General features: G+C 40.5%; 4 protein-coding genes across 4 annotated transcripts; 3 read left to right on the top strand and 1 right to left on the bottom strand.

Moving 5' to 3' along the window:
• Nucleotides 1-314: 314 nt before the first annotated feature.
• On the bottom strand, nucleotides 315-6,050 carry LOC130171324 (cytochrome P450 2J4-like). Its single transcript, XM_056379269.1, has 9 exons — nucleotides 5,729-6,050; nucleotides 4,283-4,436; nucleotides 3,971-4,120; nucleotides 3,678-3,838; nucleotides 2,295-2,471; nucleotides 2,059-2,197; nucleotides 1,587-1,774; nucleotides 1,275-1,416; nucleotides 315-994 (listed from the first exon to the last, which is right to left on the bottom strand). Exons 1-9 carry the CDS (start codon nucleotides 5,927-5,929, stop codon nucleotides 819-821), a joined length of 1,488 nt encoding a protein of 495 aa, XP_056235244.1. The 5' UTR covers nucleotides 5,930-6,050; the 3' UTR covers nucleotides 315-818.
• A 706-nt stretch (nucleotides 6,051-6,756) lies between these two features.
• On the top strand, nucleotides 6,757-10,955 carry LOC130171312 (cytochrome P450 2J2). The gene is made up of 9 exons (XM_056379258.1): nucleotides 6,757-7,041; nucleotides 7,696-7,858; nucleotides 8,144-8,293; nucleotides 8,379-8,539; nucleotides 8,631-8,807; nucleotides 9,309-9,450; nucleotides 9,563-9,750; nucleotides 9,845-9,986; nucleotides 10,123-10,955. Exons 1-9 carry the CDS (start codon nucleotides 6,859-6,861, stop codon nucleotides 10,296-10,298), a joined length of 1,482 nt encoding a protein of 493 aa, XP_056235233.1. The 5' UTR covers nucleotides 6,757-6,858; the 3' UTR covers nucleotides 10,299-10,955.
• A 1,012-nt stretch (nucleotides 10,956-11,967) lies between these two features.
• On the top strand, nucleotides 11,968-16,385 carry LOC130171311 (cytochrome P450 2J4-like). Its single transcript, XM_056379257.1, has 9 exons — nucleotides 11,968-12,294; nucleotides 13,561-13,726; nucleotides 13,817-13,969; nucleotides 14,075-14,235; nucleotides 14,394-14,570; nucleotides 14,669-14,807; nucleotides 15,448-15,635; nucleotides 15,766-15,907; nucleotides 16,010-16,385. The coding sequence occupies exons 1-9, from the start codon at nucleotides 12,103-12,105 to the stop codon at nucleotides 16,183-16,185; spliced, it is 1,494 nt and encodes a 497-aa protein (XP_056235232.1). The 5' UTR covers nucleotides 11,968-12,102; the 3' UTR covers nucleotides 16,186-16,385.
• A 197-nt stretch (nucleotides 16,386-16,582) lies between these two features.
• LOC130171314 (cytochrome P450 2J2-like) lies at nucleotides 16,583-21,005 on the top strand. Its single transcript, XM_056379261.1, has 9 exons — nucleotides 16,583-17,780; nucleotides 18,119-18,284; nucleotides 18,382-18,534; nucleotides 18,603-18,763; nucleotides 18,951-19,124; nucleotides 19,220-19,361; nucleotides 19,442-19,629; nucleotides 20,062-20,203; nucleotides 20,311-21,005. The coding sequence occupies exons 1-9, from the start codon at nucleotides 17,592-17,594 to the stop codon at nucleotides 20,484-20,486; spliced, it is 1,491 nt and encodes a 496-aa protein (XP_056235236.1). The 5' UTR covers nucleotides 16,583-17,591; the 3' UTR covers nucleotides 20,487-21,005.
• Nucleotides 21,006-21,175: the final 170 nt, after the last annotated feature.

Below are 21,175 nucleotides of genomic sequence, written 5' to 3'. Positions count from 1 at the left end.
TGTGAGGCTACTGTACTTTTGTTATTTTCCATTTCTACCTCCAAAAGCTTCAGAGGGAAAACCCAGAAGTGAGAGCGTGTGTATGTTCATGTAAAGATAAAAGAGACCTCAAGCTGATGGGTTTGCTAAACTACTATGCCCTCATACAAAAAGTGAAAGGTTCATGTCAAGAAAAACAGCTAAAACATTTATATGTGAAGTAGTAGAAGTTGGTGTTTTATGCATGAAGATATAATAGTATATATATTATAGTATATATTATCTATCTTTCTTTCTATCTATCTAAGACAGCAAACATTGTGAAAGCCTTCAAATGCAGGTGTAATTGTTTATTGACGATTTCTGTCACACTAATTTCAAACATCACATAAACTGATTATCCGGTTTACTACAAACTAAATAAATTTCCTTACAACAACAGATATGGCAGATTGCCAGGCTGATAAACAGCACCCAGCCTGGGGGCATGGTATTCTCTCACTGAGTGTTTTTCTCACCTCCCAAACCACAGACTGAAACCACCATGTGAACATGTACAGGTCTGAATGAGATGCATGAAGTAAACATCAATCTTATTAATTCACACACATAAAGTTTTAGAAAGTCAGACAAATACAATGTGCAGTGCAAAAATAGCTCCCATTGATTAAAAAAAATCTGAATGTTTTTTTAGGATTTTCTTTGCATATTTGAATACAGTGGTTTACTTCAATGCATAAAGGTTTATTGTAAAGGCTGACTGATTGAGAGCAAGAAAAGTAGCCTACTTCTACATTGTGTTTTACTCCAACTTGGTTCAGTTTGGGACAGTTAGTGGTTTATCGTGGTTCGGCACATAGACGATAAGGTTTGGGACAGTGAACGCCTCCAAGCCTGGACTCCAGAGTGGGCTGCTCTCCAACAGGTGGCGAGAGGGTAAACCTCTGAAGGAGGGAGGTAAAGAATAGGAATAACTCCATCCTGGCCAGCTGTTCCCCAAGACACACGCGCTTACCTGAGAATACACAATATATCGGATGAGTCGGACTCACAAAAGCTTCAAGGGATCCGCTTTCATCACATTATATTACTACAGCTCTGGAACAACCTAAGGATAAGATGGAGACACTCATCCCCTCCCAACTATCTTACCAAACAATTTAAGTAATGTTATGGCAAACAGTTACACAGTCAAACTATTGATAACAGGCAACTGTTTTTTTCCATTTTCCTTCGTAAAGCTTGATTTAAACAACATGTAACTGAGTTTTGGAGGGTTGTAACTGCTGACTGACCTGCTGAAAAGGGAAGGAAAGCCTCTCTCTTCCTAAATTTACCATCCTGGTCCAGAAAGTGTTGAGGGTTGAAGGAGTGTGGAGTTTCCCACATCGACTCATCATGTAGGACCGAGTGCAGTGTGGGTATGATTATGGTGCCCTGGAGAAATATATTAATCAAAAGCATTGACTGGCCTGAAAAACGTCAAAAAGGTGATGGTTTTGGAGTGAGTGGCAAAAAAAGTAGGGCATTCAAAAACTATGCCAAAAAATATAATATATAATAGAAAACAAACAGTTTAGTTCTTTCTAAAAATGTCCATCATGTACCTTTGGAATTGTGTACTTGTCGAACGTGGTGTCCTTGTTTGCCATGTGGACCACATTAAGTGGGATGATGTTGCCCATTCTCTGGATCTCATGGATGACTGCATCAGTATAGGGCATGTTTTCTCTGTCAATCACAGAGGGCTGTCTGGATGAACCAACCACAGCATCTATCTCAGCCTGGACTCTTTCTGCAAACAGTGAGAACAGGAAACATTGTGAAACTGCATAAACAGAGGGGGAAATTATGTGCAAAACCTCCCTCCTTTCCACTTTCTCTTTCTCAGTCAGCACAGGGTTGACCTATGAGAGGCCCCTGATACTATAAAGTTATGTCAAGATGCATGCAAAGGATGCAGGCATGGGGAGGGACTCACACACACGTACACACGCACGTGCACACACACACACACACACACACACACACACACACACACACACACACACACACACACACACACACACACACACACACCTTGTATGTGAGGGTAGTAGATCATGTATAGAAGTCCCCAGCGTAAAGTAGTAGTAGTAGTTTCAGTTCCAGCACCAAACAGGTCCAGGGTGCAAATACACAAATTTTTTAAATCAAAACCAGAATCTTTGTCTTCCTTCTATTAATGACAGAAAGAGACAGTAGTCAGTTGACATATTTCTTTGGAAAATGCATTCTGAACAAACATGGTACAGTCAAATAAAAACGTCTCTCACGTCTCTCATTTCTATGAGGAAGGAATCGATGTAATCTCGTGGTGAGGAGGGGTCAAGGGTTTCTCTGTGTTCTTTGATCTTGATTTCGATGAAGTCAATAATCTTCTGTAATAGAGTGAGTATCTTCTTGTGAGGTCCAGGCAGCCACTTCATGAGCCAGGGCATTGCGTTGTAAATCTACAGAGCAGGAGGACAGATACCAGCTCATCTGAGAATCAGGCAACAGTTCACCACTTGAGTACAGACAAAGACTTTCTAAACATCAGGCATTACCATTCATGGACAGTTGTATGTAGTTGTGGTCCACTTATCACCTCTGCCAAGGAGGTCATGTTTTCACCTGTGTGTTTGTTTGTCGGAAGGATTATGCAAAAGTTATGGAAGTAATATGAACCAAACTTGGCGGAGGGATGGGCCAAAGAAGAACCAATTCAATTTTGAAGCAGATCTGGATGATTTACTATGATTTAAATTTTTTTCTCTGAGGTTCGGTGTATGTTGTTTGGCCTTGGCGAAGATCTGATGGGTTTTCATGAATCCCACCACCTGCTGGCAGTAAACAAAATTACCTGTAAGCCCATGTCCAGGAGATTCTTCAGTGCTTTAGTGTGTTTGTTTGTTACACATGGTGGTGGAAAGTAACTAAGTACTGTACTACAGTGCAGTTATGGGGTATTTATACTTGAGTATTTCAAACCAATTCTTCTTCTTCTACTCCAATATCCATCCATCCATTTTCTACTGCTTATCCTCTAGTAGGGTCGCGGGGAGGCTGGAGCCTATCCCAGCATCTTTTCGGGCGAGAGGCGGGGTACACCCTGGACAGGTCGCCAGTCCATCGCAGGGCAAACACATAGAGACAGACAACCATTCACACTCACAGCCACACCTATGGTCAATTTAGAGTATCCAATTAACCTAGTCCCCATTTGCATGTCTTTGCACTGTGGGAGGAAGCCGGAGTACCCGGAGAGAACCCACACTGGCACGGGGAGAACATGCAAACTCCACACTGAAAGATCCTACGGCTGAGCCGGGACTCGAACCCGGAACCTTCTTGCTGTGAGGCGACAGCACTAACCACTGCAGCTAGCCCTCCAATATATATTTCAGAGGGAAATATTTTAGTCTTTACTCCACTACATTTATCTGATAGATGTACAGTGGAAACCTGATACAGTGATGACATCTGTGCAGGTCAAACAGATCATTATGAGTGGATGATTATTCTTTATTTAGTTGTTTTTTATTTAGTTTCATTTTAATTATGTTGTAATGGAATCCTTTTAAAATATTGTTGTTAAAATACACTATTAATTTCTGATCTCTGGCTGGATAAATTTTGATTTTAAAAAGATTACTGTGTGCACTATGTTAGCTAACCTGTATCACCAAACTTTCCTGTAGGGACACTACATCACTGAAGTTCTGAAGAATAGACTTGTAGTGCTCGTCAGTGTACTCAAATCGATCCCCAAACACCAAGCAGCAGATGATGTTGGACACAGCATTGTTTATCAGTGGCAGGGCATTAAAGGGTTTTCCTGTAAAATAAATAGAAGACATAGAAACAACAAATAAATATATACAGTACCAGCCAAAGCCATATATGTACACATTTATATATGTATATATATATACATATACATATATACAAAATAAGATTTGTTTAGTGCCTTGATGAACTGCAAAAGCCTCAGTGAGATATCGGCACTCCTGCTGGATGGATGGCTCCAGGGTTTTCTTGCCCAAACCAAAGTTTCTGAGAGTATGAAGAGCAAATCTCCTCTGCTGCTTCCATGGATTACCGTTTGATAACACAAGACCTTTTGGAAAAACACAATATAGCATTAAACCATATGTAACAGGACCTGAATGTAAATACCACAAACTAAATGTTAATATGCTTCACATGGTGTATGTCTGATACTTCTGGCCTCACTGATCATGAACTAGGAACTGTTTAAATAACCTGCAACGCAGACTACCTTTATTCCCAACTGAATCAGCAAACAGTGGTACGATGGGACGATCTGTGAAGTCCTCTCCTCTTTGGACCAGGGCTTCTCTCACAAGTTTGTAGCCATTAATAACCACACACCGTCCACCAAAGATGCGAAGGCTGAAAACATTTCCATATTTCTCACATAACACACCAGGTTTAATCTCTCGATTTGCCTTTGACAATAGTGACTCTAGGCTGTGTAAAAAAAATTGCATTATTATTGCAAGTGTAAATTTGTGAGTGCAGCTATTTGAATAATGCAGCCTCACAAATATTACATGTCTCATGAAAAAAGACCACATTGCAAACATGACTGGGTGGCTAGGGCGTGACTCCACATGCAGTTCCTATTAAAGCCACTAGAGGCTGGTTAGAGAAAACTCAAACAACTGCAGACCTCATCTTTCATTCTTAATTGGTTTGCATCTTATTATTTAAGTCTGGTGGTGACTGTTTCTTCAGTGAAATATTAAGGGTAATAGGTGGCTGTGTTTGAGGGCAAATCTGTGGCTGTCACCACGTTGAGTAAACAGGCAGTGAGATGTAATTCTGACACATTTGATGATGAAGCATACGGTACGTGGCATCACTGAAGAGGAGGCACTCCAACCTAGGATAAGGTCCAGGTTATGACAAGGTATTGAACAAGAGCTTTTCTTCTCTCTCTTTGTTCCCTGTGCAACCTGGTGGCCCTTCTTACAGTATTTCTTACTATTCTTGCTTGTAAAGTGTTTTCCACAGAATTTATTTTGCCAATATTTGAGTTAGGGTTAAGGTAAAAAAAAAAAGCTCATCTCAAGACATTCCCAAAGAGATTCAATTTAGTAAGAACATCAGTAAATATTTACATTTGAGAAGCTGGAACCAGAACATTTGTGGCTCAGAATGAGTTAAATGATTAACAAAGAGTTAAAATGGTTGCCAGTGAACTGTCCGTCAACATTTCATAACACTTGATGCAATGACTTGAAACTCAGGAGCTACCTAACCCCTTTGGTTCTACATCCAGTGCTAATGGTGGCACTTCACTTGATTACATAACACAGGGGATATTTGACTCTGTTTAAACTGGGCCAAACAGCTTGGTTGAGTTTTTATTTTTGAAGGCTAAGTCCATTTCTGCAGTCTTCTTGCACATGAGTTAATGGTTTCTTGCATTTCCCAGGGGAACTTGCCTGAAGCTTATTCATAGCTCTGAAATGGAGTTTTCACTTCCTGGACTTTTCATTCACATACATATTTATTTATTTGATTTTGAAATGAATATTACTAAATAAAAAAAAAAGTAATATTTATTTAAAAGTGTAGAATGTGCAACGAAAAGCAATGGGTAGTGGGTACTTGATCCTAAGGATGTTTTGTTGTTTTCTCTTGTTTTTTCTGAGCCATTTGACTGAACGGCATTCACACTGTATTTATGGAGACATACCTCTGTGAACTGCAGGTGAAGTCTGGTGGGATCAATGCGATGAATATCCCCAATCAAAGGCAGAGCCCACGGTCCAGGAGGAAAGTCTGACGGCACTCTGTTCTTCAAAACATCAGCCAACAGCAGGAAAACGCACAGAAATATCAAAATGCTCCAGGCGTCTATCCACTCCAGGCCGAGTACACCGTATATTGTCTCCATTCGGCGGCTTGTTTATACTAGCTTACTTGTTTTACAGCTGTACATGTCACGACTGCACAGAGCTCAATCAAGTTTGTAACTACACTGGGTCCTTGTCTTACCTCCAGGAACCAGAGAGGTAACTGTGATAACAAGACAGTGTTTCCGGCGTTTTGTTTTTTCAAAATAAAAGCGCGTGTGTGCCTGTTAGTGGCGGAGGAATAACTCAGATACAAGTAAACGTCCTGCATTAAAACAATTACTTAAGTAAAAGCACATTAGGCTATTACATTATAGTCAAAAAATTCCCATTATGCAGAATGACCTTATCATACATTTTAGGCCTATTTGAAGAAGGCTATAGATGCATTAATGTGTAAGCATTAGGACTACTTTAATGTTGCAGTTGCTGAAGGTGGGGCTAACCCTAACTACTTTATTTGCTGCTGGGTGTCCTAAATGGTCTTCATTTCTCCAGAAGGCTGTTTAATGGTTAAGACTTTAATTTAGACATAAGGCTATATATATATACAATTACTGAATTATTTTATTGCTGCACCCTTTGACACTGGGTCAAATGTGTCTCGCCGCTAAACCTATGTACACATCTCTTACACACACATGTATAAAATCCATCTACTGTACAAAAACTATAATGTATTTGAATATGACTTTACATTGGTACTTGATTTATTGATTGATCAAAGATAAATGATCTTATTAAAATGATTGGGAAGACCACCTTGTGTCCCTCACATGCAGTGCATGTGCAACAGTATGGTTGAAAAGTTCAAGCTCCAGCCTTGTTTTTCACTTCAGAGGTCCTGAGAGGACGTAAGTGTTACATAACATAACATTCCCTTGCTGGGCTCCTGTTTTTCCAGTTTCCTCCACTCCTCTCCCAGATAACGTAAAGGATCGAACAGAGGACCTTTTGAAATATCTTCATCATGATTTTTCAAGCGATTTTTGATTGCATGGACTTTACTGGTTGGCTCTTGTTTGGTTTTGTATTGTTACTTTTCACTGATGTGGTAAGAAACTGGAGGCCTCACAACTTGCCACCTGGACCCTGGGCCATGCCTTTTCTAGGAAATGTCTTCACTGGAGTTGACTTCAAAACAATGGAGAAGGTAAAGTGACCAGTTACACTTTATGGAGTATGTGCATCTGAGTTTTTACAAAGAGAGGAAGTTTTTTAATATCCATGGGGCAGAGGGTTTAAATGGAGTAGTGTTGTCAACATGAGGAGAGCAAGGACTAATGATACATACACATCATAAGATTGCAATTAAAAAGTGCCAGTTTCGTATCAGTGTGTGCTCATGTATTTCACCCAAACCAACTTTTATTTTCTGCTGCTTGATTGACAGACAGCAAAAAAAAATAATGCTGCACCTCATGGAAAATGACTCAAATTACAGTGATTGTTACAAAGACCAATGCAAAGGTTCAGATTTATCACAGTCTCATACAAAAAATGTCAATCGTCACTTATTGAACATCGGATACACAAAACAATGACAAACTACATCAACACAGGGCAACAGCATGCACAAGGTGAATTTAGCAGAATAATAGAACCTTTTGTAGCAGTGGTTGCAATGAAGAACTACGTCAAAGTTTGTCCTTTTTTTTAGTGAAGTATTGATGTTATTTGACACACTTTTAGCATTTCAGCTGACAAAACAGCCTTTATTTCTATTGCATAATTTATATACTGAAAGTTTCAAAATGTCTTTGACAAACATTTCCTCTCTTGAAAAGTATATTGTTTTTAAATACAGCTTGCTCAGGAGTACGGCCCCGTGTTTAGCTTGAGAAGAGGCAGCGAGAGGATGGTGTTTATTTCAGGATACAAGATGGTCAAAGAAGCTCTTGTCAACCAGCTGGACAGCTTTGTTGACCGACCTGTCGTTCCTCTCTTCCATGTTGTCTTCAAGGGCCTTGGTGAGTAGGTAAATAAAATGGTATAACAAATGGCTTTTCTCCATAACTATAACCTGAAATCGTGGTTTGGACAGCCGGCTCATGTGGGATAAATTATAATGTGAATGCAGAATACGCGTAGTGTTGATACGTTGGTGTCTACAACTCGTCCCTGTCTAATAGGACGCACCAAACTCAGCCACAGCAGAGGTTAGGGAGTGACACCAAGCGTTTCTGTTCATCGTGCGTCGGACTTTGTGCACAGCCTGTTTGCTTTGTTAACAATTTGATATAACATTTTCACAGGCATAGCTTTGAGCAATGGTTACCTGTGGAAGAAACAGAGGAAGTTTACCAACACTCACCTGCGTTACTTTGGAGAGGGCCAGAAGTCGCTGGAAAAATATACTGAAGTGGAAAGTAACTTTCTTTGTGAAGCTTTCCAAGAGGAACAAGGCAAGTGGATGGCTCGTGTGACTTACCTTAATTGTTTGTTTAGGATGATTTATCATTGCTTAAATTTGATTTACTATATTCCCAGGAAGACCATTCAACCCCCACTACACCATAACCAATGCAGTGAGTAACATCATCTCCTCTGTGGTCTTTGGACATCGCTTTGAATACAGTGATCAAGGCTTTCGCAAGGTTCTGGAGTTGGACAATGAGGCCGTTTTGCTCGCTGGCTCTCCCCAAACACAGGTAATTCGTCTTTTAACTATTATCTTGTGATCACAAAACAAACTGTACAGATGGTCTATAACTGATATGAGACTTTAATTACATCAAACAGCTGTATGATGCTTTCCCTGGCTTGCTGAAGTACCTGCCAGGACCTCACCAGACTGTCCACAGCAACTACAAAGAGATCGTGATGTTCCTGAGGAAGGAAATAGAGAAGCACCAGGAGGAGTGGAACGCCAATGACCCTCGTGATTATATCGACGTTTACCTGGCGGAGATGGAGAAGGCAAGATGTTTTTACATTCTCAATAATGCCCAGTGGAATATTGTTAAACTGAGTTAGTTATTTTCCCTTCATGGTCATTTCAACAAAAAAGCCAATTCATCAGTCCATGAATGAAAAAAAACAAAAAATGAACAACCATCATACGATGCACAAATCAACCACATAACATGAATATAGTTTTCACTTTCACCATGCTGCACACAACTCTGCTCAGATTGAAACACATCCCATCCATCCATATAAAAGATATTTAGAGTTGTTCAGAAATTTAAATCAACTCTTCTTGAACCCGACACAGTGTCTTCATATATGTCAACTGCTACAGTCACGATGAGCCAGTAGTCTCAAAGAGGTTAAATTTGTGTGAAAGAAAGTCCACGATCCAGTAAATTATTACTATAAAATGTCATGTTCCATCTCTGAATGATAATGTATAAAGCAGCCTCTAAGAGCAAAGACCTGTGCATAACCTCATAAAATAAACTTTTTTTATTCTGCCAGAAAAAAGAGGATCCTCAGGCGGGCTTCAACACTGAAACCCTGCTGGTTTGCACCCTCGACCTGATCGAGGCCGGGACAGAAACAGCTGCCACCACTTTACGCTGGGCGCTCCTTTACATGATACACTACCCAGAGATACAGAGTGAGTCAATTCATCCTCATTTATCATGTTAAGGACTCGAGTATTCTCATGAAGGTTATAATGGCCAATGAGCCGTCTGTTGTGTACTGACTGACTGCACTCCCTCACTCAGAGAAAGTCCAGGAAGAGATAGGCCGAGTGATCGGACAATCTCGCCACCCCACCATGGCCGATAGGCCCAACCTGCCCTACACTGAAGCTGTCATCCATGAGGTCCAGAGGATGGGAAATATTGTTCCGCTGGGATTCCCCAAAATGGCCAGCAAAGACGCTACACTGGGAGGATACTTCATACCCAAGGTACGGGACTATTTACCAGAGAATGACAGGCTGTAAAAGTTGTAAAATTATTAATACACAGCTGATATAAAAAAAACATCTCATCTTTTTCCAGGGCACAGCTGTAGTGACAATACTAGCATCTGTGTTGTTTGATAAGAATGAGTGGGCGACTCCAGATAACTTCAATCCTGAGCATTTCTTGGATTCAGAGGGTCAGTTCCGAAGGAGAAACGCTTTCTTGCCATTTTCAGCAGGTTTGTTCTTTACTGTTTGATTTCAGTAATACAATCTGACTTACAAGAATTGGTGCCAACATAATTCATATTTGGCACATGTATCATATGTGAGGAATCTGCTGATCTAAAGCGGCTGTGGACTGTTTCTCCACAGGTAAACGTGTGTGTTTAGGGGAGCACCTGGCCAAAATGGAGCTGTTCCTTTTCTTTGCATCCCTCCTCCAGCGCTTCACCTTCTCTCCCGCTCCGGGAGAGATGCCCAGCTTGGAGGGTGTGCTGGGCTTCACCCATTCCCCAGAGGAGTTCAAGATGCTAGCCATACCTCGCTGATGTTCTCCACTCTAAACAAAAAGCAAGCATCGCTGAGCAGGATCAACATATTCTCCTTCAAGACCAAAAAAATCAAAGTGGAACTTGGAAAACATTTTGCCACCAGATGTAAATAAAACCCAATTACCCTCAATGTGGCTCTTGTGTAAACCTCTTAAGACTGTGTTGGTTTGCACAATAAAAACCCAAACTTGCCTTTTAGTTTTGCTGCACTCAGAAGTACATCTGGTTTAAACTTGGTACATGTCGTTCATCATTATTACATGGAGTTTGGTGACTTGCTTGCTACAAATGTTACAGTTACTTTACTAAAACTAAACTAAAAAATAATCTGCTGTAACATATATGTGTCCTGATCCAGTATCTATCAGTGGCGTGACAAGCTTTTATCTACAGGTTCATTAACCATCGTTCCTTTGAGTGTTACCTAATGTAATGACCTAATACGGACAATGTATTGATTACATAAGGGTTTTAACTGCTCTGTTTGGATTTATATAACACAACAGTGCACTCTGACACACAAACAACTCTGTGAACTTTGCATCATTTAATGACATCTATGATGATGGATATGCAAGTTGTTAAGCTTCAAGTTTCAACAACTCCAATAACAGTGTCTCCCATTCAATAATAAATAATACTAATAACAAAAACCCTTGGTTATATTTGTTGCCTATGATTTGGTCTATGCATTGATTTCATTTCATTTCCTCATGTTGCTGTTAATGGATCACACCTTATCCTGTGATCCACAGCTGTAAAGTATTGTATATCAGACATGGTCTTTAGTGTAGAAGACACATTCGTGGATTAATATTAACTTCTATATCTAACAGTGATTTATTGAAAGCATGAATAGCTTTCCACAAACAAATGCCAAAAAAAAGATGCATAAATGTTCCTTCTTTGATTTTGCATCTAGGATAGTTTGGGGAATTATCCTCCGGGAGTTTTAAGAAGGAGTCAAAATAAGATGTGACAATTCTCAGATTTGTAATTGGGGTGGCAGTCAGCACTCTATCCAGTAATACTATTAACTTAAACTGTTAATTATTTTCAGTTAATGAGGGAATTTACAAAACACATATATTGAAACTGTTCTTTAAAAAAAAAAAAAAAATCTGTATTAGTTATGTCGTATTTTGTTCTTAAATCAATAAGTGATTTTTGCTGTTCCTTGCAAAACAGTTGGCATAAATGATTTACATTTCTACCATTTCTCAGAAAATTCTAATGCCTTTTATTCCCACTGCACTTTGTGTTGTTGGCTTGACACCTGGAATCATCATCACATGGTTTATGTCAAAGTTATCAGGTGTTATCTTTAAGCTTTTCTTTTTTTATTTCCCATGCCACATCATTTATTCATCATCTATCAGACAGGTCATAGGCTGCACAATGAACATTGAGTCTCTGTCTAAGGTCACTGAAACACATACTGCTCAGCAGACAATGTTGTTGCTCATGAGTGATGAAAACGAAACTATTTTGAGCCAAAAAAAATATTTAATTATTTATATATATGCTTTAAGTTTCATCATACCTGCCCTGACAGAGGTCTTGTTTGTCAAGGCAAAGGTGGGCGTATCTGAAGCTGGTTATGTAACTACAACGTCACAAGCACCTTTGTACTGTGTCTGATTACTTTTGTTGTCTGTCCAGTTATGTTGGTGTGTGTTAGTGTGTAGCCACTGAGCGTGAACAGGCATTATACAAACACAGGTGTTTTCAAGTGAGGAAGAGGAAAATCTTGAAAATCACAGACCTCCCTCCTGCTGCTGCTGCTTGGCTCTCTTTCACCATGTGGCTTTATAATTTTTTGTTGAGTTTGGACCTCAAAGGAGTGTTGCTCTTTTTCTTTATTTTCCTTCTTATAGCAGATTATCTCAAAAACAGGAATCCACCAAATTATCCTCCAGGACCACCGGCTCTGCCCTTTGTGGGGAATCTATTCAATGTGGACAGTGAAGATCAACACATTTGTTTTTCCAAGGTACAGTTCAATACATAGGAGGCTTCACCTCAGAAGACTTTTTATTATTTAAACTATATTTTGTCACTTTGAATTTTTAAAGAAATTGTTGTGCATATTTCTAATTTCAAATGTGAATTTTATTAAGATATTCTAATACATTTCAACATGGTAACTGATTTAATAGAATTTACAATCAGTTCAAGATCCTTCACAAACACTATTGTGCAATCACTCTTAGGATAGTGGCTAATGTGTGCAATAAAAATAAGTATAACTTTGATCAAATCAAATTTAGTAATTCATCGAGAGAATCCATCCTTTCCTCCATTTTCTGCCGCTTATGTAGGGTCGGGTCAGTGGCAGCAGGTTCAGCAAAGTAATCCCAGACCAGATGAGATATATAATCTCTCCAGTGTGTTCTGTAACTGTGATCTTTCACTTCCTTGTCACCTTGTCACCTTGTCACTACCCAAAGATCATGACCATAGGTCAGGGTTGGAATGAAGATCGACTGGTGAATCAAGAGCTTTGCCCCAGTTGGTTTCTCAGCACTTGAGCAAGACCCCAAGATACCTAAACTCCATCACAAGCCATAGAGAGCAATCCACCGCTTTCTGGCTGAGAACCATGACACCAGACCTGGAGGTGCTGACCCTCATCCGAGTTGCTTCACGCTTGGCTGCAAACCACGCCAGTACATGCTGCAGATCATGGTCTGATGAAGACAACAGAACCACATCATCTGCAAATAGCAGAGAGAAAATTCTGTGGCCCTTAAACCGACTGCGTCTTGAAATCCTATCCAAGGCTTTCTCCAAGTCCACAAAGCACATGTAGAGTGGATGGGCAAACTCCCATGATCCCTTGAGGCATAGGTTTTCCCCGAGAGGCCGAGCAGTGAATAATTTGAGCACACACATTGAAAATTAAAAATCTGCTGCTCAGAAAGAGTTCCTTCCACCTGCCGATACTATCCCCAGTTCAATCAAATTAATTATTGAAGTAATTAATCTGGAGAATGTAACTTTAAATTGTCTACACACTTCAGGAAATGTGCATTTGCATTTAAAATGTTTATAAAAAACGTAGAAATAACCGACAGATACTGACATATTGTGGTCAAATTGTACATATAAATGGAAAATTCTAACATCTAAGCACACTTGACACACCTGGTAGCCCATTTGTTTCTCATCGAGCATTGGTAGGTTTTGTTTCTGAACAATTTAAAATGCAGTAGTGTTCAGTGGTTCATCAGTGTTTGTCCCTCTCTGATGTCTCCAGATGGCTGACATCTATGGGAATGTATTCAGCATCCGATTTGGCAGCAACAAGATGGTGCTTGTGTCTGGGTATAAGATGGTGAAGCAAGCCTTAGTGACACAAGCTGAAAACTTTGTGGATCGACCATACAGTCCAGCCAGTGACAGGTTTTACTCAGGAACCACAGGTGTAAAAATTTTTCTCTTTCTCTTATGTCATGCAGTGGAGAAATTAGTTCCTGCAATTAACCCTTTAACTTCTGCATGCTTGTGTGCAGATGGTCTGTTCATGAGTAATGGTGAAACATGGAAGAGACAGCGGCGATTTGCCTTGTCTACCTTGCGCAACTTTGGTTTTGGCAAAAGCATCATGGAGCAGAGTATCTGTGAGGAGATCAAATACCTACAGGAGGAGATAGAGAAGGAGAAAGGTTGTTTAAAATTAATGCATTATAAAATCATAATCCTACATGAGAAGGAGCAAAACCTCCTCAGCAAAATATAGTTGTCCTAACAAGTGGACTTTTCTCCTCCAGGTGAACCTTTTAGCACAGCAGGCCTCTTCAGCAATGCTGTGTCCAACATTATTTGCCAGCTGGTGATGGGGAGACGCTTTGACTACAGTGACCACAACTTCCAGACCATATTGAATAATCTGGCCGAGGTTCTTCGGCTGGAGGGCTCCATATGGGTTCAAGTTAGTCAATAATCTGAGTTTATTTCAATGATAGTCAGAGAGACAGCGCTCTGGTGGGATTGTGTCGAGTTGATCTTCATTAACCACCTGGGAGGCCCATGTCTCTGGTCAAAATTCAAAAGGTGAAGGGAGATAATGTGAATGAAATTTTCCTCTAGCTGTATGAGACGTTCCCTGGAGTGATGAAGCTCTTGCCAGGTCCTCACAATGACGCGTTCAGGCACTTTGACGCTGTTAAAGACTTCATCACTCAGGAGGTAAAGAGGCACAAGGACGACCTGGACCACAGCAATCCCCGGGACTACATTGACGCTTTCCTCATTGAAATGGAGAATGTATGTGAACAACTGCATTACACATACAGCACTTTACAGTTGTAGCCCTCTCCATCACCTGCTAATCATTCACTTTCCTCATCTGCATTTGTGAGCAGCACAAAGACTCTGACCTGGGCTTCACTGAGACCAACATGGCTCTGTGCTCTACGGATCTGTTCCTGGCTGGAACAGAAACAACCTCCACCACTTTGCAATGGGCTTTGGTTTACCTCATCAAAAACCCTGACGTCCAGGGTAGGTGACTTTGAGCTGCATGCTAATATCACGCTCATAATTACAATGCTAGCATCATAATGTTAAGAAATAAAAATGATAAATATGTTCACCATCTCAGTTGAGAATGTTAGCATGCTAACATTTGCTAATTAGCACCAGATACAAAACTGTGGTTGATGGGAATGCCATGTTCTGTGCAGGTAATGGGATATTAACCTGGTACTGGTGAAATTCAAAATTTTTTACTTGGTAATGGTGCGAGATGAAACATTAAGGGATCCGCAAAGTTTATACAATTCATCCTGAGGGGACCATGACTATATGTATTCAATGTAAGAGCAGTTAAATTGTTCAGATAAATGTTTTTCTCTGTAAAAATGCAGTTCAGTTAGCAAATAACGGAGGCACTCTTTGCAAGCACGTGTCAGCAACATGAGAACATTTAAAGAACATGTATATTAGGGAAGTTGTAAAACATGTTACACCTCTGTTTGATAAAACAAAGTTGCTGTTGTGTGTTAATGTGAATGTCAATGGGAATCTGACCTGGCATGACTGCAGGATCACGGTGTTAGATTACAGATCAGGGCATCAAATGCAATTTAAAATCTTTCTCCAATTGCTATAAGCTAAAATCACTGCTTTCTTGAATATGTAGAAAAAGTCCATGCAGAGATAGACAGAGAGATTGGACAGACCCGCCAGCCCACTATGGCTGACAGACCCAACTTGCCTTACACTGATGCTGTCATCCACGAAATCCAGAGGATGGGCAACATCGTTCCTCTTAACGGACTCAGAGTGGCTGCCAAGGACACGACACTGGGTGGTTACTTCATCCCCAAGGTGCATCTATATCACTGTAATTTAAAGTGTGAACAGGATTACAACTTGACAAAAAATGGGGAATGAAAAATGTGAGGGTTGTGGCTGCAGCATAGCTTGGTGTAAGCCTGTTATGGATCTTGTTTTTTAGGGCACGGCTGTAATGCCCTTCCTGACCTCCGTGCTGATGGACAAGAATGAATGGGAGACTCCGGATACCTTCAACCCTGCGCACTTCCTAGATGCTGAGGGAAAGTTTGTGAAGAGAGAAGCTTACCTGCCTTTCTCTGCAGGTTAACCATATTCACCTCAATCTTTAGCATAACCTGAACCACAACATAAGTGTTATCCTGTGCTCTTACACCTCCATGTGTGTGCGTTTGTGGACTCTTCAGGGAAGCGTGTGTGTCTTGGAGAAGGCCTGGCCAAGATGGAGCTGTTCCTGTTTTTTGTAGGTTTACTACAGAAGTTCACTTTCTCTGTTCCCGATGGAGTCGAGCTAAGTGCAGAGGGAGTCACCGGATCGACACGAATACCGCACCCCTTCAAGGTTTACGCAAAGGCTCGCTGAATACTGTAACATCTCACTGAACAATTTTCCATTTAATCAACGTGTAACAGACGTGACCCAATCAAAAACACTTAAGAAGAGAAAGCCTTTCACTGTTGTATGATTGCTTCATGTACTGAGGGACTGTTTAGTCTCTCTGTCTGTACATTTAAATCTGTCTATTGAAGTTATTGTTTCATTAAAAAAAAAAGTTGATTGTACAGTTTAAAAGTAAAGTTTGCCTTTGTCCCTGTAGTTATTAACGACAGTATGTACATACATACTTCAGAATGACAAGCACGATGATAAGTTATATGTCATGTATAAACCATTAGTAAATAATAGACTGAAATTATTTAAATTAATTTAAACAAATGACTAATTATTTATTGATATGTGTCAGAAACTTGGTTTACGTCATCATAACAAAGTCAGTCAGTTAGTGGAGCTGTTTCAACACGTAAGCTGGTGGTGACTTATTTACAAGCCACTTACTTTGGTGGCAGCATGAAGAATAACACTGGTAGACAGCAATGACAGCTACAGCGTTCACTAGGATTGTCTTATTTGCTACAGACAAACTTATACCCTGTTCATAATTTGATAGATGCTACAATTGCATTACAAATATTCCATCTTGTCACTTTAGAAAATATTAGTACTAAATACTGATACTAAATGTTGTAGCATAAGCCCACCGCACCGGGGTAGCATTGAGCTGTTTCTGGCTGTAAATGAGGTTGCCTCTCTCCTCCTCGACACAACACACAAAACACAAACCATAAATACAATGCCCAGAAAAAAATATATCCATATGATAAACCCTTCTAAAAAAAAGTCTTCAATTTCAGAATCATCACTTCTTTTTTTTTTTTTTTTTTTTTTACAAATCTGCAAAACTTTTTGTGTTCAACTTGTGATAAATAACAATAGATGGAAGTTGTGACTTACTACAATGCTTGAACAATTTAGCCTTTACAAAGCAGACTCTGAGGTTGTAACCACATACATGTGTTAAAAACACCTACATACGCTTTATTAAAGCAGTACAACATATACCTTAGCAGCCAGTTTGGCATCTTCAATCTCAAACAAGAGAGGAGGAAACATTTCTGCTGTAAAAACATTTTTGACAAATTTGGTTTTATGTTATAGCCTGGTTCCCCCTTCATAATGTCTGTTATTGGCATTGAGTGTATGTTTGGTTCAGTTTTCAGCTTATAACTTACTTTGTATTATTTATTTGGTAAATGAAGGGGCATCCTGACTTTCTGTCTCACACACACACACACACACATAGATCATTATATCTACATAAGCTGTGAGTCAGCAGAGTACCAGCCCATCTATAACTAGGAACGGATGATGGAGCGACAATGTGATCCGAATCAGTCTCTTGCTCTTCTCAGTTCCTACTCTGCTTCACAATGAGGCACTTTCTCTTTCTGTGGCTTGATTTGAGGGGAATTCTGCTCTTTATTTTCACCGTTCTCCTGGTAGTGTATTTTCTGATAAAAAAGGATCCACCTAACTTTCCCCCGGGACCACTAGCTCTCCCTCTTTTAGGAAACGTCTTCAGCATTGAACCTAAACAGCCTCACATTTACCTAACCAAGGTAAGCTGACAGCATCAAGACATTTTATCTAATAGAATTTTTTTTTTTTATTCTGAAAAGTTCACCTGAACAACTTGAGCATGTCCAAAAGGAGAAAATAACTATTCATTAATACTTAAATTTACGGTCACTGCTTCGTATAAGTTAGACAGGCCCTTAAGCATGGGGAGGCTACCAAACTGTCTCAGTTTATTTGTGGCTTTGCTGCAATATAATATTAAAAGTTTATATAAAAAAAACAATGTTAAAAACCAGTTGTTATTAAGTTACAATGTTAACTCTTATCAGAGTCACATGCTCAACAATAGGCCGCTTATTGTGTGCTCCTGCGTCCACAGCTTGCTGATGTTTATGGGAATGTGTTCTGCATACGTCTGGGGAGACACAAAACAGTGTTTGTGTCTGGCTGGAGGATGGTGAAGGAAGCCTTAGTGACACAGGCTGAAAACTTTGTGGATCGGCCTGACAGCCCAATGGTGAACAGAATTTATTCAGGGAACTCAGGTAAATCACACAAGCCCGGAGTACGCTCGTGGAGTATATCGGTATTAAAGTAGTCAGAGCCCTGTCTGATCAATGTTTGGTTTTCCCATTGTCTCAGCTGGTCTTTTCTTCAGTAATGGGAAGGTGTGGAGGAGACAGCGGCGCTTTGCCATGGCCATGTTACGTACCTTTGGTTTGGCCAAGAGCTCCATGGAGCAGAGCATCTGTGAGGAGAGTCGACATCTACAAGAGGCGATGGAGAAGGAGAAAGGTTGGCACCAAAAAAAAAGAAAGACAAATACACAGTGTACTCAGACTGAGGATATTTCTTCTGTTCAGGTGAGCCATTTGACCCTGTGCCCCTCTTAAACAACGCCGTGGCCAACATCATCTGCCAGATAGTGTTTGGGAAACGGTTCGACTACAGCGATCACAACTTCCAGAGCATGCTGAAGAATCTGACTGAGATGGCCTATCTGGAAGGATCCATATGGGCCTTTGTAAGACGCAAGAGCAACACAGACACATGCTTAAGAAGACAGATTTGTTACTGCAGGGAGTCATCTGACTCTGTTTTGACTGTAAAGTTTTTATAGCCGTACATTTTCCAAGCCAGAGTGAGATCTTTACTTGCCACTGGATAAAAACAACATTGCTGAATTAGCCCCTTGTTTCCTCTCCAAACAGTTTTATGATGCGTTCCCAGCGCTGATGAAACACCTGCCAGGGCCTCACAACGGCATCTTCACCAACTCCAAATCTTTAGAGGCGTCTATCAGGAGAGAGATTGACAGGCACAAGTTGGACCTGGACCCCAGCAACCCGCGGGATTACATTGACACCTTCCTGATAGAAGAGAAAGTATTATGTTCACATTCTTGACTTAGACTGTCGTTACCTATGTGAAGAGAAAACTTACTGTTTCATGAACTGACCCCTCCACTCTGCCTACAAAGCATAACAGACGCAGTGAACAGGGCTTTGAGGAAGGAAACCTGGTTCTGTGTTGTCTGGATCTGTTCCTGGCTGGCAGTGAAACCACTTCAAAGACTCTGCAATGGGGCCTCATCTACCTCATCACGAACCCTCATATCCAAGGTGGGTGTTCAGATGAGACAAACTCATCTCATAGAGGTTACTTTAACCGACTGATTAAACTCTTTCATTTCACCTCGCAGACAAAGTCCAGGCAGAGGTAGACCGAGTGATCGGACAGACACGCCAGCCCACCATGGCCGACAGACCCAACCTGCCTTACACCGACGCTGTCATCCATGAGATCCAGAGGATGGGGAATATTGTTCCTCTCAATGGATTCAGAATGGCTGCCAAAGACACAACACTGGGCGGTTACTTCATACCCAAGGTCCATCTACTTAAAATACACAACAGCAAGGGAGTCAAAAGAAAACCAATATGCAGCGGTGGAAGAAATACTCAGATCCTTTAAAGACACTTAACCTTTGCTGAAGTGCTGATGAGAACATTTGACATGACTAAACTGAGGTTAGATATAAGATAAGAAAATATATTACGTTTGCCTGCGACATCCCTTCAGCAGAAACCCTGAGATTGAGTCTTTACCCTTAACACACCTTGTCGACTATCAACAAGGTGTTCGCACTCAGGCGCTCAAAAAGGTTTATCTCTTCCTATCCCTCCGTATAAGTACAGTCTAAGACAAACATTAACTCTCTGTTACACCATAAATGTGCTTACACTCCTTGTGCTGTAACTATAGAACTACAATTTGAGAACTGTAACAGTGAGTTGACTTGTTTTCTCATGGTTTGTGCAGGGAACTTCTGTGATGCCAAACCTGACCTCCGTGCTGTTTGACAAGACTCAATGGGAGACTCCAGACACCTTCAACCCCGGACACTTCCTAGATGCTGAGGGAAAGTTTGTGAGGAGGGATGCATTTTTACCTTTCTCTGCAGGTACACTTCACATTCAACTGAAACTTTATACTTGAATCATTATGCGATGTAGGAATAAAGTGACGTAACCGTGGATAGATGGTGAGAGTTGCTCTTGTTTTCCCCAGGAAAGCGTGCGTGTCTGGGAGAGGGCCTGGCGAGAACGGAGTTGTTCTTGTTTTTCGTCAGTTTGTTTCAGAAGTTTTGTTTTTCCACTCTGGACGGAGTTGAGCTGAGTACAGAGGGAATCATCGGAGCCACGCGCACACCGCACCCCTTTAAGATCTACGGCAAGGTCCGCTGAACCCCGTCACCTCTCCCCTCCTGCAGACCATATGCTACAGTAGATAGACAGTAAAGAGCATGTGTGTGAAACACTGGAGCTGATAATGCAGGAACAAGGAAATGTTTCATAAAATAAGTTATGAAGGGGAACTATTACCTGCTTTTTTTTTCGTCACATCACACAATCAAATAATTTGGGACAGTGTGATGAAATACCCTTAGACTGAACATCATTGTGTAAACACCAAGCAGCAGCAAAACCCTGCCTCTTTAATCGTTAATGACAAATTCAACAAATATCATGTCATGTCTATTATTTGCCACCAACTTTCAGTTGGACTGCTGCCCACTATAAAAATAAATCTCTTAAAGAAAGCCCAGATTTCTTCCTTTTAGTCTCTTGCAGGTCATCTACGTGCGTGTACGATCGGATCTGTCCTGATGTGGTTGATTTGTAAATCGCTTCTTTATTGTCACATCATGTGAAGATGCTGATGACAGAAAATCACCTTTGCTTAAAACACCTGAGAGTCAAATGATTTGTGAATGGACAGTGTTGAAATGAAATGCAGCAGATTTTGGCTTTAGATTTTAAAGAGTGCAGGACTCTGTGTTTCTTTATCTTAGGATCCAAACTGAGACTGATGCTTCTGAATGTAAGACAGACTTATAGAAAAAAATGTATTTATTCACAAGAAAACCAAAGGC

This window comes from Seriola aureovittata, chromosome 6, assembly GCF_021018895.1.
Source record: "Seriola aureovittata isolate HTS-2021-v1 ecotype China chromosome 6, ASM2101889v1, whole genome shotgun sequence".
Lineage (NCBI taxonomy): Eukaryota > Metazoa > Chordata > Actinopteri > Carangiformes > Carangidae > Seriola > Seriola aureovittata.
Note: the sequence above shows the minus strand (reverse complement) of the source record. Positions and strands in the feature narration are given on the sequence as shown.